This window comes from Strix uralensis, chromosome 9 (genome assembly GCF_047716275.1).
Source record: "Strix uralensis isolate ZFMK-TIS-50842 chromosome 9, bStrUra1, whole genome shotgun sequence".
Lineage (NCBI taxonomy): Eukaryota > Metazoa > Chordata > Aves > Strigiformes > Strigidae > Strix > Strix uralensis.
In genome coordinates, this window is record NC_133980.1 from 30,203,217 (window position 1) to 30,222,857 (window position 19,641).

Here is a 19,641-nt window from a genome sequence, read left to right on the forward strand (position 1 = left end):
AAACTGAAAGAGGGTAGATTTAGATTAAATATAAGGAAGAAGTTCTTTACTGTGAGGGTGGTGAGGCCCTGGCAGAGGTTGCCCAGAGAAGCTGTGGCTGCCCCCTCCCTGGAAGGGTTCAAGGCCAGGTTGGACGGGGCTTTGGGCAACCTGGGCTAGTGGAAGGTGTCCCTGCCCATGGCAGGGGGGCTGGAACTGGATGAGCTTTAAGGTCCCTTCCAACCCAAACCATTCTATGATTTTATGACAGGTTCCAACTACAGGTTATTTTACTAACACCAAAAAGGGTTTGCAGTGCATCTGACAACCTATAACACATCAAATGCACTGCCTGTGACGTCAGGGGATTTGACTCTCTTGTACAGGGTCTTCCCCGCTGCCTCACACCACCACAGTCCCGACCCACCACTTAGTGAAGACAACAATCCCGACTTCTTCCAGAATTGGGTCAAGAGCTACAGGAGTCAACCCAGCATGCACATAACGTTTGTGAAACTTCTTCCAATTGTCTACTCTCGTCACTGGTATGAATTATTTTTTTTTCTAAACTTTTTTTTTCCACCCAAGGGAGCACAGTCCAGCTGCCAGCGCGCTGGAGGTCTCCCATTTGCAGGGGCAGCCTTTCTACGTGGAACTGGGAGAAACCCGGATCCTCCCAGCTCACCCCAAGGAAGCCGAACCCATGACCAGACCTTGTTTCCCACACCCGCAGCCAGCACCATCACTGCGCCAGCAGGGCAGCCCCTGGACACGGGAAAGCACTGCCACTGGAGCAACACCAACACCAATCCACCCCAAGCCACAGCCGTGTGGCACTTCTTATTTCACGGTCACCAACTGAACACTGGGAATACACCACCAACCTGAAAATTATTTTGTAACTTCTTCACAAATTCAGATAGTGTACATTTTCACCTTGAAAATGTATTATTGTGTCACAGTATTTCTATAAGGCATTGAAAACCAATTTACTCAAATACAGAAGCTGCAAAACCAATTACAAATTTCTGAGCCATTTTAAGTTACATTATTACAGTGCGTATTGGGCATAATTTTTGTTTTAAAAAAAATTCTAGGACTCCCCTCCGCAGGATTTTTTGTCCTAAGATTGCACTGGTCAATTTTGTTGTGCTTTTTGGGTTGATTTTTTTTTTTTCTTTTAAACAGAATCCACAGCCAGACAAATTATTCTAGAAATGTGAGCCTCTGGCTCATTTAATTAAGGTTAGCTTTACAACCTGTGATCATTTAAAGGTTCAAGCAGTGTTAAAGCACTTCACTGCCAAACGAACCAGCTCTGCCCAGCAAACATGCTTTTCCAGAGTGGCTAGACTTGCTGGATGCCTGAAAGTAGGAAAACAATAATTTGTTGACGTGGGAAAAGATCCCCAAGAGGGAGGGAATTATGTGAACAAGATTGGGAAATGTATACTTAGCTAGACAGCATGCAGAGACAAAAAATGATCCCAAGTCTCAAAAGTGCTCTCCGGCTTAGATACCTGGAGCACTCGAAATAAAACACATTGTGCTCAGAGAAAAACAAAACAGCACCACAGTTAAGCATTCAACCAACACATGGTCCCCATGCACTATATACAAACAGCACACAGATGATCCACATAAAAATTATTGGGCATGGAGCAGAAATTCTCAGTTGCTCTCATTACCTGGGGAGAAAAATTACAAAGATGCACCCCCCAATACCTCTGCTTCATACACTGCTCGAGACTACCTGGGGAACAGGTAAGTCACCCAAATTAAAACTCTGGCCCACATCACTGGAAAGAATTTCACAGGATGCTAGTACTTGATGATTTGGCACCAGCGTGGATGTTTGCTAATAATTAAACATTCAGACACCAGCAGTGACAGTATCACGGAAAGCAGCTGCTTTGGGGTGGGTGATCCCACGCAGAGGCAAAGATCGCAGCAGTGGAAATGCCAGAAAATTGAGCTAATGGTGACGCTGGGGCTTTTTTTTTTTTACAAATAATTTCAAACTATTTCAAATAATCTGCAGAGGGCCAGTGCGACGCCACGCTGACAGCCTTCCTCAAACATCGAGTACACACTTGAAAAGGCTCAGCCTCATCAGCGTGTTACATTAATTATCTGCACTATTTCAAGCCTTTAAACAACTTGGTGGCTGAAATAGCCAAGGACAGACACAGTCCCTAGTTATAAAAATGACCTGTTGTCAAAATGGCAGTATGGCATTATTAGCCATTCTCAAAAAAAGCCTTTTTTGCACTTCAAGAAATTAAGGTTCATAACAGAATGTCTAAGCACCTATTTTGTTCATGCAAGCTGTAAAACACTATAATAAAGCTAAGAAGTTAGGAGACTGAGGATCCCAGTTCCCACCCCCTCCCGCCCCAAACTTTGCTACAAGATTCTACACGCTGGTGCAAACCACTGCACCTCCCTACACCCACCCCCTCTAACGCGCCTGGCCACTTCAGGGATTTAGACTGTAGGTACTCTAGGAACTTGCACAGCATCTTTTCATACATTTGTACATGTACATAAACAAAACTCTGTTTTTAAGTCATTTTAAACACAGATGTTACTTCGCTTCCCTTTGTTAATAATAAAAAAAAAATACTAAAATTGCTAGTCTTCCTCCATTAATAATGCTTTTGCCTCAAAACCATCATCCATGCTCACATCAACCAGATTTGATCTGGGCTTTCCCTATGTGGTGCTACAGTTCTCCAAGTTGGCACACTGTTTTGAGGAAGCCTGCCTGGAGGAAAAGGTTTAAAACATTAAGGAAATAAGACAACCATGAAAGATTCTTTACCCGAATTAGGTATTTTTACAGGAAAGGCCAAAACTATCTTTCATTTTGTGCAAAACTGAAATTGTGCTCAGCTGTCCTAACATCACTCCCCGCTGCACTTTGAGTAGAGCTTCGATACCATGGCGATGGGTTAATAAATACCTACAGGCCAGATTAGATAAGGCTGAAGCTTTGTTAAATTCCCCCTTGCCAAGCAGGACTCTTGCTACATCGCTGGCTTTGGGCTAGATGTCTGAGAAGAGGGCTGAGGGGCACAGTGATGCTCCTCCTTCATGATTTCAGTTGAAGACATGTCAGATGGCTCTAACACAGAGCCTTGACAAAGCTCTCTTTCCTTTTTTTTTAAACTAATATGGGTATTTTACCACTCCTGCTTTGTGCTCAGGCTCCAGCAAGTGCTGTGCCCGAGCCCTCTGCCAAGGGCTGCCAGAGAAGAGCAGCAGCTCGGGCAGCACGTCAGCCCAGATCTCGGTGCTGAAAAACAGGCCTGCAACTAAGCTCCCATTGCTTCTGATCACTCGGGGAAAGACCAGCCCTCGAGGCTTGCCTGAGCAGTGAAGAGGCATTAATAGTTAAAATACTTCATCTCCTGTTCTTCTGCCATGAGTCTGGGAAGAAACGACTTTTTAAGTGATGTTTTCACACCTGCACACGTGCACGTGTGCAAAACCGTGTCAAAAAAAAAATCACAAGTTCTACTACAAGTGAAAAGAGATTACTAAAGAGCAATATACTCCAATTTAGAGAGCTTGATTTTTGTTTCCCCTCCGTGTTTCGTACCTGTGGATTTTGACCACACAGCTCAGGTCAGGGCAGCAGCACACGCAGAAGCTGTTAAAAGACTTCCAGGAGTGTCTCTGAACTCACGATACAGACTACTTTGCAGCTCAATACTCTTTTTTTTTTAGTTTTCTTTTAAAATTCTTAATTTTATGAATGAATGACTGCTCTGTCAGACAGACAGGTGTTCCCCTCTCCATATCTAACATCACAGTCTCGAAAAGTAAATCTTTTACACTAGGTATTGTCACCGCAGCGCAGTTTTTTAATATTCAATTTACCTGGTCTCCCTCTTACACGAGCAGGCAACGTTGCCCTTGCCAGAAATGTGGAACAGATGACACAGAGGTATGCTTTTGCAACCCTGTTTATTTAATCGCACATTCACAAGGCTGTGCTCCTCTGGATACCACTGGGTACGAAGAGACACCATCCTTGCTCAACATCAAGTCCCTTTTTTCAGCAGGCACTAACCTAAAATTTCTCTGAACTACCTCTTAGCACACTGCTTTTCTGTAGTTATCTTTAGCTGACTGTGGGTTGTTTCTTGGGGTTTTTTTGTTGTTGTTTTGGGATTTTTTTGGTGGTGGGTTTTTTTTTTTTTTTAATTTCCTTCAGGCTCTATATATTCTAGAGAATTATCCATCTGTGGACCCAAATTTGAATGTCACCCACACCCAGACGAGGCTTCCAGAAAACTTTTTTTTTTTTGTGTGGAACACAACGTGTCTTACAGTTATTTTGATAGAATAGTGTAAGTCTAATTTCAGCTGATTTTCACTATCCTTTGTCACTAGATTATGAAAAAAGAACACCTGCATTCTGCAGAAGTGTTTAAGAAACTAACGGTATCCCTTTTGTTAGTGAGGATGACACATTACTGGAGTTAGTAAGGAAGCTAACAGGTAACAGCTTTCTCTTTAGAAGGTTGTATATCAGTTACTTCAGAAGGCATCCGAAAGGAATTAAGTACAAGAATTGTACCACTGCATGTATGCCAAGATCATGATGTTATACATTGGATTACTTTATCAGATCTCATACAGACAGAACAATTAGAGGCAGAAAGTTCTCAGTACGTTTACCATAAATTAAAGAGAGCTTGAAGAGAGTTCAGCTTTACACCAACTCGGTGTTAGACTAAGTTAATGTGGCTCTCGCTGTTCCTCAATTCACTCTTCTGAACCCATACAAGAGAAATTTTTAATCTATGCACTCGCTATGGAATATCACAGCCATACAAAGTTATGAACATTACATTCATGTGTCAAAGACTGTGATCACCATTTTACTAAACGGTATCTGTGGTTTAAGTTACAATATGAGCATAGAATAGACTTTTCGTACAGGAATATTCAGATTGTTTCTCCTTTGCTGCAGTGTAACCCAATTTTCTTTTCACATAATGGGACACCTAATGTCAAGAAAACTGCAAAGTAGTAAATTGTTTTTATAATACAATTTAAGTTTATATCTTCCCTTAAAAAAACCCCAAACACACACCAAGTGTCTGTCAGTAAAATGGCTGTGGCTTTACCTTTCCCCACCCAATACCACATTCCTACATAGCATCAAAAAAATCAATCCCCCCAAACACAAAATAACAGGTCTAAAAATTATATAGTAGAATCAAACAGTACACAAATTGCAAAGCTTCAATTACTTTCTTTTTAAACCCTATAATAGCTTCAAATTTTAAATAGTGAATTACTAACTTTCTCTTCTGAGGTCAGACAAAAATAAGTCCTAAGGCAGCTTATTTGCCATATTTAGGAGAGTCAAACCAAAGCAATGACAAACATCTGGCTATGATTCTTTCTGGAATTTTGACTATTTCTTCCTGGCCAGGGAAGAAAAACACCGAGCTGACTAACACAGCATCTCGATTCCTTCAGCATAGCTCTTAATAGGATTCAGAAGCAGCCTGTCCTCCCACTTCCCACGTATTTAAGCTGTTAATACTTTTACAGCACAGAGGGGAAAGAAGCCTTTATGAAAGGAAGGTCTAAGCAGGCGAAGGGAAAACAAGGAAGAAGCAGGAGGGCAGCTGGTGCCAGAGCCTGGCTCTGCCGGAGGGCCGGTGCAGGCCACCCCGTCCTGCTGGAGAAGCCGCAGTGCCGTCACGCCGGCGATGTGCTCAGGGTTCGCCACGGCACGCAGCAGGGACAGCCTCTCTGAAAGGTAATTTCAGAGTGAGTGTTCTTCAGCGCCCACGGCACACTCTCTATTTTTAACAGATGCATATTTCTTACTTAAAACTGCTCACTAACAGCATTTTAAGCTGTATAATTTCTGCTTCAGCCCCAACGAAGCTCTTCAGGGTACTAACGCTACCGTTAGAAGTTACTGATAAGCAGCATTTTTCAGTGTGCACGAGCTGAGAACACTCTTTCCAAACCGTGGGAAGGCACAAGGTACGTACAAGCTGTCCGACTGCTTCTTCCACCACCCCAAAAGCCTCCCGCGGTCCCAGCCCAGCTCCTGATTTCAGGGCCCCCAACTGCAGCAAGTCACGGCCATGGGCCCCGATGGCTGGTCGGAAACAACAGACATCTGAGGAGGTGCCGTTCTCATGGCACCTTTTCAATTACAGATGTGGCAAACTGCACAGAGAGCAGAATAAATAAACACAGTTATTCTATTCTATTCTAAACATACGGATAGAAAGGAATTTTGCACTTTTAATAATGCAATTTGTAAATTTAAATAAACCAAGGAAGAGTCATATAGGTGGCCAGCAAAGACAGTATCACTACCAGACTGAGTAATCATCAAGTAGCTGTTCTCAACTTAGTATAGACAAGCCACTTAAATTTTGTACTAATATATTAGCAAGTTTCACAGGGTACATCAGTAAACTCCAAAATAGACATGAGCAGTGAGAGGACAATACCTAATAAGAAAATACAGGAGGGAAAAACTGTCATCTTCTTTGACTAGCCTGTTCTTACAAAGAGCAGTGGAGTCAAGCATGTCCCTCCCTGATCCTCACCAGCGTCAGGAGGAGAGGGACACATCGCACAGTGCCACAGGGATAAGGAACATGCTCCATCTTTCACGTACTTGGTAAGAAAATGAGAAAAGATACAACCACCCTCAAGAAACTGAGTCATGCACAAGGAAACAACGGGCCTGGTAGAAATACCGAAGATAGGAAAAATCCCAACAAAATGAAAAAGCATTTTCCTCAGGCCCAGCTTCACGCTCCAAGGCATGAGAACACTTGCAAGGGCCTGACCCACAGAACAACTTCTGAACATGGTAAGACTGAAGGACAAAACCGAAATCCCAGCACAAGTTGGTTGAAATTCATACCGACATAAAGCTAACTCTTACTATTAACATGTTTTATTGAGAAGCAAGTTAATTACATTTAAAAAAGAATGAACAGAATTGTGCACTCAAAGAATCCGACAAAGAACCGCATGAAAGAAAAAATTCCAGTTTAAGTTTTCCCATTGAGGCAGGCAGACCCACCTGGTTTCGCTGAGCGCTAAGAACTGTGCTATGATTTTATGATGGCTATTACAGTTCTACAGAATTAATTCTCCAGTAGGTGAAAACAGAGACAAATTCAACTACAATATAACATGTAAACACTTCTCACTCCCGAATTTTATTTTACGTTCAAGCAGAATGAGAAGAAGTAGTACACACAGTTGAAGAGGTACCAAGTTCTCCCCAGAGAGAGTTTGGTAAAGTTGAAGCATAAAAATCTAAACTTTTTCCAGGGCACTTGCTCATAGTATAGAGTGTAATTCACTAAGAAATGCACGTGTATTTCCTACAGAAGGAACAACATATAGACCAAATATTAAACACCACATTAGGGCAGCAATGCCATTAAATGTCTTACAGGCTAGCACAAAGACAAAACTGGGTCAGAGGCAGACCTTACAGTCTGCCTGTCTACAGACCCTCAGTAAAGTATTGCATCGGAGAAAGCAGCTGGAGGACATGACAGCTTTCTTGTTGACTGAACCTGATACTTCACTTACTGAGATTTTAAGACAGCACCAGACTCTCACCTACCATCAGTACCGCTCTCCTTCCAACTATGCCGTGCAAAAAGACCCCTTGTTTCCTCTAACCCAGGCACACATGCTGTATTGTCTTCGACAGCCTGTATGTCTGTTGCTGTAACACACTGCTCTTCCAACTCTACCACAAATCAACACAAAAGCTTTCAGCAAGAATAAATCACAACTTCTTGCACCCTAAACTCCTATAGCCTAAGTCGTCCTTCGTTGCAGCACATTTTGTTGTCTTTCATAACCAGCATCAGACAAGTATAATCACACCAAGTGGTCATTTTGGTGAATTAAACCCAGTCCAGGCCCTTCTACTTAAGAGTCTGCCACATTTTTACGTTGATCAAAGGCCTACAAGCTTAATCTCTTAAGAAAAATCGGGAAAGCCGGCAGAAATTCTACTGTAATACTGGAATTACTTTGAAATGTACCCGCAGTCCAAATTAAATTGAATTTTCCAATCATTCATCTAGTAGTCTGGAAAACTATCAATTTGGGCAGACTTAGCTTGGAGGGAAGAAGACAGGTACCCCATGATACGGCACATGCAAGATTTTTACTGACTAAACAAGCTGGCCATAAAAAGGGAAAAAAACACACAACTCATGAAAATAATTAATATTGGAGCCTAGCTCTGGATGGACATGTTTCATTCTCTTCTCTGTTTTGGGAGGGAGAGGAGAAACCATAAATACTAAATTTTCAGGTTTTTAAATTCTAGAAAACATCTGAGCATTTCTCCATCCCCTAACATCCAAAACAGATTTCCCAGAGAAGAGCTCTACCTCAGCGTACTTTAAAGAATAGCTCCCTCTTACTTATTAACAGAATTCATAGTTCGAAAGAAAACCTTGCAGTACAGATGGTGAGAGTGGACAGAGACAGTGGATTTTAGACAAAAGGCAGTGGAATGTAGCTTTATTGAACTTTTAACACACTGTTCTAGATACAACAATAACACGAAGGAAAGGCTGTCCTTTCCTGTTTTGTTCTCATCCCATCTGTTATGCTACTGTCAGTCCCTTTTCTTGCTCTTTGGCGAGTTAAAAAACCCAAGTAATGGGGAAGAGCTACCAAACGAGACTATCTACAAACACCTGCCAGGGAAGAAGCAAGTGTTCTAAACACATCTTGGAGAAAGGAGGGGATAACAAGGAAAAGCCTCATGGATTAAATCATTATTGTGGCTACCCTGTTTATCCCGTACGGTTAAAATTGCTGATGTGGCTCATTTCAGACAGCTTCACAAGCAAGGCAGTACACAGGGCTCCTGCAGCAGCTTCCCTACTGCGCTGCAAAGAGAAGGCCCCTCTCCAGAAGCTGACCACTGTGCCTAGTCAGTCTCTCCCACTGACACACCACTTCTCTCAATAAAAAGTTATTTGACATAGTTCTTAAAGGCAGAAGAGAAAATTATTTTCTTCCCACCTTTTGCCATAAGCTACGCCTCCATTAGAATGCAATGCCAACGGCACCTGTGAGAAAGGCCTCGGTGTCCCACCACACTGAAAAATTATTGCTGACCTGAATCAATAAACAAGCACCCTATGAAGCAGGTAATGAAGACAACACCACCTCTCGTTTCCACACCCAGTGAAAATTATTGCAAAAGCAAAGAGGAGTGGGCAAGCAGCACTACAATCAGAGCCTCAATCCCTCTAGGACAGCTGCTTAATCATGAATTTCTCTCACTGCTTTTTTACAAAAAAAAAAAAAAATCTGTGCTAGCTCACACCACCTATTCAGCAAATGTGGCTGACTTTTCTTAATTTTTGCCCTCAAACCGCAAGTGAAAAATTTCAGTTTGCCATCACAAACAGCAGCCAGCAGTTACTGCTATCCCACCAGCCCTCCGAACAAATTAGGAGGCAGAGGGTTACATTTAGTACCTCATCCCTGTCTGCTATCATTTGCTACCTCATTTAGACAAAAATGAAAGGCGATGTAGGCAGTGTATTAGTAGGACTCTAATGCTACACTTGCTGACTCTGGACTTTTTTGTGCTTGATGCTCTACAGATGAACAAAGGATGACCCCTTCTTCTAACCGCTCACATCGGGCAAAAGCTTCTAAGTTGTTCAGTTCCAGCTGACCTCCTAACGAAGAATAGTGTGATATTAAATACAGCCTGAGCATGCTAGTTGCCCAGATTGGGGTGTTTCTGTGGATGTCATAACCACAGAGAGCTTTCCAGGTAAAAAATGAAAAGTAAGATAGTTCCTAATTATGGGAAGCCTCTCATTGTGATGGGTAAAAACAGCAACAACAACAACAAGGGTACTGCACTGTGGTCCAGTTAAGGGACAGAGCCAAGTACCTTCTTGCAGGAGACTACAGGTAGGACCCTGAAAGCAGAGATAAGCAACCTACATTTGAAGGTACAAAGAGAGGGAGCCAGTAGAAGGATGCAAAAAATGGTCAGGCAGTAGCAGCTGCTAGGAACAACAACTGAGCAGGTTGACTCTTACTGCAACACACAAAACGGGCACATACGCAGCAAGACTGGAGAGGCTAAAGCTAAGGAGAAGGTGTGAAGTGAGGTAGTCCTGAATGGGATGAGTTTTAGCTGTTTACTTGAACAGTATCATCCTAGAGAGTGTACAGCACACCTGCAGGAGACAGCTCGCTAAAGGAAATGAAGGAATCAGGAGGTGAATAGAAACTACATTATTGGTCAGACAGGTGAGACTGGAGTATGACTCACAGTGACCAAAACAAGTGTGAGTGAGGAATTCATGTTTTTTACATGTGAAGCCTGACGTTGACACAAATTTCAAAACCAAGTTTCACCAGGCAAAGGCTGATTTTATTTAGAGCTGACAGCCAAGTTGACACATCGTAAAGAACTGAGCCACAGCTGAATTTGCATTCAAAGACTAACAACAAAGTGCTGTAGGATAAGACAATGGGTTAAGGATGGAGGTAAACTGGACCTGCAGTGGAAGCCAGAGAGCAATGAAGATAACTGGAAGGATATGCAGTCAAGACTGTTCCAGCAGGCAAAGGAGAACCAGGTCAAGACAGTTTCAAAAAACAAGGTATTGCGAAAGTAGTGAACCGTACTGAGCACAGACAAGAAGTGAGGGGAACTGAGGGAGGGTGCTCAGAGGTCAGAGAACAGCAGAGAAGCTATAAAGTTACAGAGAAGTTATAGCACAGAAGCTATAAAGGTATAGAGTTATAAAATAAGATGAAAAGGGTAAGGTTACTGAGGAAAGTGGAAGATTTGCATGAGAAGAGCAGACAGAGGTGGTACAGATATGACAAGGAAGAGAAGGAAAGCATCTATGGCAATGTACAGGAGGTTTCTAGTCACTGACTTCATGTAATAAAGCAGGAACTAGGAGTTATAAATTCTTTCTTGATTTTAACAGCTTGCACCGATTTTCAGAATTACAGCGTGGGGGGGTTGCTTGTGGGTTATTTTTTTTCTTCTTTTTTGAATCAAAACACAAAAGCAGCAATGTCTACACCCGCTTAAAAAAAAAATTAAAAAAAAAAAATCACACTTCAAAGGAGCCAAAGTCAGCAGATCTTTTAAAAAAATATTCTAACATTAAAAAAAAAAAGGAAAAAAAAGGCTTTTGTGTTCTATGAAGTAAATGAGGGGTGGATGGGTTTGCTATACCCTCTGTGTCCTTGGGTGGGAGGACACAGACACAGCCTCACACTTCACCAAAAAAAAAAAAAATTTAAAAACCCAACATATTTCATGTTTGAGATGCTAATGTAGAATATCTGATGGTTGATTATCTTCACCAGAACAGAGCTGTTTTCTAACACCAGATCTTTAGGCAAGCGAAAATTAAAGTCTCAGGTTAATGCTGAGAATGAAACAAGAACATGAACAAAAATTTTTGATTGTTTAAAACCAGAACTACCCCAATTTGAGCACAGTTTGTATTTCTTAAGGCAGACTTCCTCAATTGCTAAGCAAGCATACTTTTAAATACAAATTTTCAGAACCATTGCTACCTCCCAAAGTGTGGCAACAAGCAAAAATTTTCAAACAGGAGCAAGTTTACTTGAAGAAGATATGAACCATTAAAATAATTAATAAAAAGTAGCAACTAAAAAAAGCTCTCCCAGCTACCAAATCGACAAAGCTGCATGTGGCTCAAAAAGCAAGAACAGTTTGGCAGAAGATAGTTGGTGTCCCCCCAAGGCAAATAACAGTTAAAGCTTCTTGTTACAGTACGTGCTTGTATTTAAAGTCTGTTGCAAACACAAAAACATCTGCTATACTTAAAAGATTTTAAAAAACAAGATGTGCTACTGATTTAACTACTTATAAGTAGGTAAAATCCCTACAGGAATCTTTATTCAGATAATGCCTCAAAACATGCCAGCTCTGTACAGCAGCCCATCCTGTGAGCTTTACATTATTGGAGGCTAAGTGTACTTGAAATCAGGTTTAAACCTCTCTTACCTCAATGTCAAGTACTTCCACCGTGTTGTCCAACATCCTTATTTTGATCGGTAGGTCCCGCTCATGCGTTTTGGCAGGCGATGGTGCCATTGCAGTAGAGACGTTCTGTCCTGACTCCAAGGTACTCACTCCCACGGTTTTCTGGACACCCAGACGAGAGCCAGGAGTCTGCAGGACTCTGTAAGTGCCTTCTATCTCTCCCATCTTTCAACAGCGAGCAGAGTCTAAAGAAGCCTGGAAGAAAATAGAGGATTACAGCTTGAAAGATAGTTTCTCACCAATATTGTGTATGAAAATGCCACCCACCGAAGCACAGTCATGCACAAAGTCCTTATTTAATGCTCTTCATCCCGCTATCAAAACCAGTAACAAAGTTGATGAAACTCTGGTCAGAAATCCAGCCGCTGGGAAGAAAAATAAGTGGCCAAAAAAATAACTATTCCAAAACGTGGTTAGGAAGTAAGATGGTCAAATCTGTGCCCTCCACCCTCCTTACACACTGACATTTTAAGTTCCAGTTAATTTTTCTGCCAATTTAGCTCCCTAAACCAGGTCACCACAGCATGAGCGCTGCTGACAGCACAAGAAAATCCACCTGGAGCAGGCAGTGGAGGGCCCGGCAGGACTCTGCCTTTCACCAGTACCGGGCTGTCCCATTGACTTTGCTACAGTGTCAGACCACACCCAAGATAACAGCAACAATTAACTTTCTTCATCCCTCAGAATGATGACTCACGCAAAACCGTAACTACTCCAACCAATGCTGGGCGCTCAGAACCTTCACAGCGCAGATTTCTGCTGCAGATAACAGCTCTGCACTTTATTAGCAAACCTGTGCTGTACACCCAGATTAAGTCAGCGGGCCAAAATCTGAATTACAAAAATTTACATTAGTTCAAGTAGGCTGACTCTCCTACATCACGATCCTTACTTTCATGGTTTGGTGGCAGTTGTTCAGGAGCAAATGTTTAATCTGACACGGGGAAAGAAACCCGCGTGCCTCTCCCCGGCTCTCCCGCAGCACGGGAGCAGCGGCAGTGTTCGCAGGGGGATTGCAGCAGGGTCTACGGGAACGCAAGGCACACGCTCAGGATGCGCCTTGCCCAACAAAGCCACTGCCCCACGGTCACTGCTGGCATGAAGTATTTGGCAACAACGTGCAAGGCGCTCTGCAGGAACGCACGCATGGAAACAGATAGGCTCCTGGGTGCTTTTGGTCGCATTTCCCAAATACCACGCTATGTCTGAACAATTGAAAGTATGTGGATACTGACGCTGGGACAGCCTTCGCATGGCCACCACACTACAAAAAAATTCAGTGAAGTGTTAGATTATTGTTTTGTAATAAACGTGTTTTGTCTAAAAAGGAGACAAGCAGATGATGAAAACATTCCTTTGTCTCTCTGCGCTTTGAGTAGGTAGGCAGCCTGCTCTGTGGATTTAAATGGAGCCAGCCTTGCATGTTGCTAAAAATTAGTGGGAGGGGTTAGGTTTTAATCCTTGCACACACTGAGATTGGTCAAACATCTTCCTGACTTTTATTTTTATGCTTGCAAACCCCTGTACAGATAAACTTGTCACAGGAGAGGAGACAGATGCCTCCTACTTCATTACGCCAACCGCAAGGCTTGTTTGGCTTAGAGATCTCTCAGAGCCCTTGTGAGCGCTGCAGAGCCCTGCCCCGAGCAGCACAGCTTGAGACCACCGCAGAGACACCTCCGGCCTCCCAGCTGATGAGACTCGTGATGAGAAAGCATAAGAAATATTATCTCAACCTTAAAAGCGTGCGTACACTGCCCAGTGCCCCATCTACAGGTTTTAGGTGACAAATTAGCAGAAAGTATCTTGTATCAGAAAGTATTGTGTGTATCCTTTCACTGAACTTCCCAGTTTGTGTGGCCACACAGCCAAGGAGAAAAACTTTTAGGTCACAAACTTTAAAACCACCACAACAGCAAAAATCAGCAGAGACATCTGCCCAGGTTACACCTCTAACTGCTAATCTGAAGAGCAACCATAGCTCAGTGCCATCTATAACCCCTTGATACTGTGTCCCTTATCACTTAACGGCATGGTAAGATTTTGCTACTGCCATTCAAAAGTTTACAAGCAACTGAAGTTGCCCAGAATCAGTTACACTCCTCATGAGGCAATCTATTAGACAAGCGCTCTTAAAATTAGCGTTCCGTGAACATGTTCATCTCATTCTGAATAAACTGCTACTGGAAGGGACAGACACTGCGGCTACTCAGAAGGAAAAAGACATGAGTGGTGATAGCCGAGGAGGCAGTGCTCAGAGCAGCCCCACAGAAGAGGCTTCGGCAGCCTCCCCTCCAGCTGAAGCCAGCTGGCTCCTGCAGGCAAGGCAGGCAGGTCACCCAGCTCCAGACTAAACGAGGAGCTCCTGGGTACTTTTACTGGCCTTGGTTACCAGCCAGGAGAGACCAAAGTCACGTCAAACAGAAACTGCAGATGTCAAAGTCCTTCCTCACAGGTGTTAACAGGAAAAGTGAACTCAACGGGGCTTGGCCTCGCGCCTTGCTGATGACACACTCCTAAAAATATTTACCCCTAGACTAGTCCCCAGCCAGCACATATTCAGTTTTTTAAGGTCTAACAAAACACCTAGGCAGAAAACAATGTGCAGAAGCAAGGCACGCTTCCCTAGAAAAGCAGTGCCCTGCCCACTGTGTGGCAGCTACGAGCATCTCCCCACACCACATCCAGTTCCCCCCAGTGCACGCTACTAATGCTGTTACAATTATTAAAAATCCCCAACTAGCCTGGCCTGCTCCGACTGCCTGAAAAATCAAAAGTGTGAGGAGTGTTAACCAAGCCGAGCACTATCTACCAACTGAGTTACCTATCGTGTAAGCTGACTACATACGACATTTCTTAACAAAAACCATTGTGCCATGATTTAGGAAGTGTTTCAGTTAAAGGGGCTAACTAAATGAAAGGCAGAGGAAAATGAAAGAGTGAAGCCTGACACAGGCTGCAAGAACCAGGAAGAAGGAGAGGCTCTGTAGGCAGAGCAGAGAAAGCATCCAACAGCTCTGAGAGCCTCCCACCCCAGGGCGAGCCCTGAGGTCTCATTTACTCCTCACCAACGCAAAACTAAAACGCAGTGTTGCTGCAATATCAGCGGTTCTAAGAAAAAAAAAAAATCTTCCCTGCATTCAGCCCCCCAAACTTCTTTGCATTGAGTGCTTATCTTGGTAATTTCCTACAAACTGGGACCGAACCAGGCATCAAAGCTAAATCAGCTCCCTGAAGCACAGTGACAGAACAACCGTTGCTATCAGCCCCAAGTGGAGGAGCAGATGGAACAAAACTTAGAAAATTTAGGTAGCTATGTACTTTTTGTTGCCTTTCTGAAATAGCTTCAAAGTGACAATGAATTTTATCTTCTACATGGAAAAAACTATTGTTCAGAAGCAAGAGCGAGTATTTCAGCTAGCGGCAAATCTAGAGAGGCAGCTTATACCCGAGGATATGCCGGTGCAAGATACCAAGGGCTTTCAAAAGAACTCCTCTGAGTACGGTATCTTTTGGTCAGTGAGAGAGTCACCACAACACACCATCATCCCTCGCCTCTGCAGAGGGTTGGTCTGGAGTAACGCCAGTCCCAGCTCCCCAGCGTGAGCGGTGATCCCTGCCTTCCGTGGGGAGGGATCCCCACCACCTGCGTGAGGTGGCGGCTGACAGGCAGCAGCAAGGAAGCGCTCTGAGCAGGAGCTCTCAAACCAGGCTCCTTCAGTCCTCCAGAAGCAAACCTTCCCCTTTTACCTTTGTCACTAGGCAATAGCAACCCGTTAACATCACTACACCAAGCTGGCACCAACTGATGCATCAGGAATCCAACAACTGCAACAAAGAGAGAGGAAGACTACGAGTGCCCCCGCTACACCAGAGAGACCCCTCCCGCTCCTGTTACAACCCGCATCCCTCGCCACAAGCACGGCAGGGGTCTGGGGGCTCTCGGCGGCGGCCGGCAGCACCGTGTGCTGGAGACCACACGGAGACGGAGGCGCAGGGAGGGTGGACACGGACCTCAGCTGGTCCCTGCCCGAGGAGCGGGGCTTCAGGAGCGCTTCTCCCGGCTGGTGCAGCACCACTCCCTCGCACCCCCGGCGAGCTCCAGGGGGGTCCCTCGCAGGGAGGCGGATGGGGAGGGGATGGGCCGGGGCGCAGGTGCCCAACACTCCCAGTCCGAGCGGGGGCGAAGCCGCCCAGGCCCGGCCCCCGGCAGCACGCTGAGGGAAGGCGCTCCCGAGCCCCCCCACCAGCCAGAGCCCCGCAACCTCAGCGCTGGAGAGGCGAGGACCGCGACCGCTCCTGCAGCACCGGCCAGGCCGGGCCGGGCTCCCACACCAAAGCTCCGCCCGGAGCCGCGGCGCACGACGGCGGCCGCGGGCGGCGGAAGCTCCCGACGCGCAGGCGGGCCGAGCCGCGCCGCGCCGCCGGCCTGGGGCGCCGCTCGCCGGCAGCCCCGTCCCAGGGCCCGCCCGGGGAGGGGGTCTCCCTCAGCTCCCGCCCCGCCGCCCGCTTCCCCCGGCCCGCGGGGAACGCCGCGCCTCACCTCAGCTCAGCGCCGCGGGCCGCGCCGGGCGCCCTCCCGCCGCCGCCGTCGCCGCCGCCCCGGCTCCGCGCAGCCCGCGCGCACGGGCCCCGCGCCGGCCCCGCCCCGCCCCGCCCGCCGCGCGCCGCCATTGGCCGGCCGCGGTCGGGGGCGGGGCCGCGCGCAGGGGGCGGCGGCCCCGGCCCGGTGAGGGGGAGCCCGGGGCGGCGGGAGCGGGGCAGGGCCGGGCTCCGCGCCAGGCGGGTGCCCCGGGCAGCGCTGGCACCGGCGGAGGAGCCGCGCCGGGGGTGTGGGATTCCCAGGGGAGCACCGAGAGACCGCTCCCCGCCTTGGAGCATCTCGTGCTCCTCCCGCTCCGTCACGCGGGGCTGCCGCGGCCTTCTCTTCCCGGCAAACGAATTCCTTCTGCCAAGCTCTAAGGATTATTTAAAAAAAAAAAAATAGTAAAACGCAAAGTGTATTTTTCCCGCATGAGGAGGGCGCTGGGAGTTGGAAGCTGTAAAAGACTCTACGCCAAATCCTTTCCTGCCAGAGCCGAAGGGCCGTTGGCTCACCAGGGAGGCGGATCCTCACCCCCACCCCAAAAAAAGAACCAGCGAAGGACAGAGCCGCGCGAACCCCCCCCGAGCCGGCAGGGCGCTCTCGGGGTGCCGGACACAGACAAATCCCCACCGCAGAGCTGAATGCTGCTCTGGGCGACACCATTCCATGAACCAGTCACTAAGATACAGGCAACAAACCTCACATGTTTTGCTGTGAATAATGAACATCACAGAATCATCTCGGTTGGAAAAGCCCTTGAAGCTCCTCCAGTCCAACCATGAACCTCACCCTGACCGTTCCCAACTCCACCAGATCCCTCAGCGCTGGGTCAACCCGACTCTTCAACCCCTCCAGGGATGGGGACTCCCCCGCTGCCCTGGGCAGCCCATTCCAACGCCCAACAACCCCTTCTGCAAGAAAACTTCCTAACATTGCAGGTCTTTGTTTAGTTAACATTCTTTTTCATGAACAGACAAATTTTAAATGGGGATAGAAAGAGTCACAGCACTACAGAGTGGGAGAGAAGCCACAGCTGCTGCACCCATGTACATCAGGCACGGCTGACGGCCAAAGGGGCTGAAGACCATCAGAACATCCTCCTCCTCTTTGCTCCCCAAGGAGCGAGCCTGCCCCTCAGTAACACAGACAGGAACCGAAGGCTGTAGGAAAGTCAGTGCAGGATGAAGAGAGCTCTGCCTGGAATGGACCTTCACACCCTCCAGATTCTGAGTCTGCTCAAAAGCAGATGTCGAGGCTAACTGATAACAGGGAAGCGGGGAAAAGAGCGCTTCCTGAAAAGGACTGCCTTTGACAAACCCCCTGGCCTCCCGGAGGGACCACATCTTGTTACTCTGCTCTTCAAGAGAGAACCAACAGAAATGAGAGAAATACTTGGATTTCTCTAGGAAAGGATCGATGGCCAATAGCACAAGAAATGCAAAGAGTCACCTTGTTTCTGAGAACTTGACCTTTTCACAATTTGAAAAACAAAATATTAGCATAGCATATGACTTTTATGTTAACAAAACACATAAATCATGCAGAACAGCCCTTTCAGCCTGAAGCAGCTTCGCCACTCTCACCCACAGAAAGAAGCAACTCACAAATTTAATGAGTAATTCCTGACGAGCAACATTCTCATCTCTTAAAAAGAAAAAAAAAGACACAAGGTTTTAAAAATGTCGCATTATTTCTTCACCTTAAAAAGTGAAATGGAGCTGAAGAATCTCACGCATACAGAAAAATTAGGCAAGTTGCAAAACTATACACAGCATTTTAGATAACTCCATTTGTAAAAACAATTGTGATTCCAATAAACTGAAGTGTTTTCATTACTGAAATGGGTGTTTCAGTATCCTGTTTTGCCTACTATTTGCATTGCACTTCCATAGGCAATGAAAATGGAGCAGTTGGTTTTATTTGCAGCTTAAGTGCTAATACAGTTTCACATCCTTTAAAGTGCAGACACTTCAGAGTAATCTTCATTTCAATCACTGACTTTAACATCTAAAAAGAGCACAAAAATTTTCTTGTGCAAAAAAGCAGCTGTTGCTAAGTTGGAGAACAAATCTGACGTGATCACTTTAAAAGCAACATATGACAAGAAAGAGAGGAAGCAATAATTACAGATATAGAAAAATCTTTAGAAGTGTCAACACCCTGCTGTATATTGCTAACTTTTATTGCTCACACAAAATACATGTAATTTACTGCACTGAAACAATCCCCTAACGAAACGGCACCGAAGGTTCTGCATGTTTAAGTGTCCATAGACCCAGTACCTCTGTTTCTACACGCACCTCATTTCTAGCCTTTCTACCCACCACAGGCAAAAAAAATATTTTCTGTCATAGCATGAGGAGTTTAGCAGGATGCACAAGTATCCCTCTGAGAATAGTTTACTTGCTGTGAACCTGAGCCTGAAGAAGTCTCTCCTTTTCATACCTGCATTCCCAATTCTTCAGGGCAGGCAATACCATCCACACTGATGGTACCTGGCAGCTATTGCTGCCTAGATGCTAAAACTTTTCTATAACAGGTTTTCACAGAATCATAGAATGGTTTGGGTTGGAGGGGACCTTGATGTCACCTAGTTCCAGCCCCCCTGCCACGGGCAGGGACACCTTCCACTAGCCCAGGTTGCCCAAAGCCCCGTCCAACCTGGCCTTGAACCCTTCCAGGGAGGGGGCAGCCACAGCTTCTCTGGGCAACCTGTGCCAGAGCCTCACCACCCTCACCATGAAGAATTTCTTCCTGATATCTAATCTAAATCTGCCCTCTTTCAGTTTAAAGCCCTTGTCCTGTCACTACATGCCTTTGTAAAAAGCCCCTCTCTGGATTTCTTGGGCGCCCCCTATATATATATAAAACTGTAACATACATACAAGTCACTAGAACAGGTGACTTTTCCCTGCTAGAGAAGTCACCACCCACTTTCACACTCCTCCCTGCCCATGAACATAGCCCATGAACA

The 19,641-nt window shown here is 45.6% G+C and overlaps 1 protein-coding gene across 4 annotated transcripts in view; it reads right to left on the minus strand.

The window, feature by feature from the left end:
* FARP2 (FERM, ARH/RhoGEF and pleckstrin domain protein 2) overlaps positions 1 to 16,689 on the minus strand; it is an 82,252-nt gene extending 65,563 nt beyond the window's left edge. For 3 of the 4 annotated variants that reach the window (XM_074878094.1, XM_074878096.1, XM_074878095.1), the window contains exons 1-2: positions 16,626 to 16,689; positions 12,044 to 12,277 (exon numbers count right to left, since the gene is read on the minus strand). In XM_074878094.1, coding sequence (XP_074734195.1) covers positions 12,044 to 12,247 — 204 coding nt within the window. In that variant the 5' untranslated portion in view covers positions 12,248 to 12,277; positions 16,626 to 16,689. Of the gene's footprint in view, positions 1 to 12,043; positions 12,278 to 15,832; positions 15,911 to 16,625 lie in introns of all 4 variants that reach the window. The other variant, XM_074878093.1, reaches the window with a different exon arrangement.
* Positions 16,690 to 19,641: the final 2,952 nt, after the last annotated feature.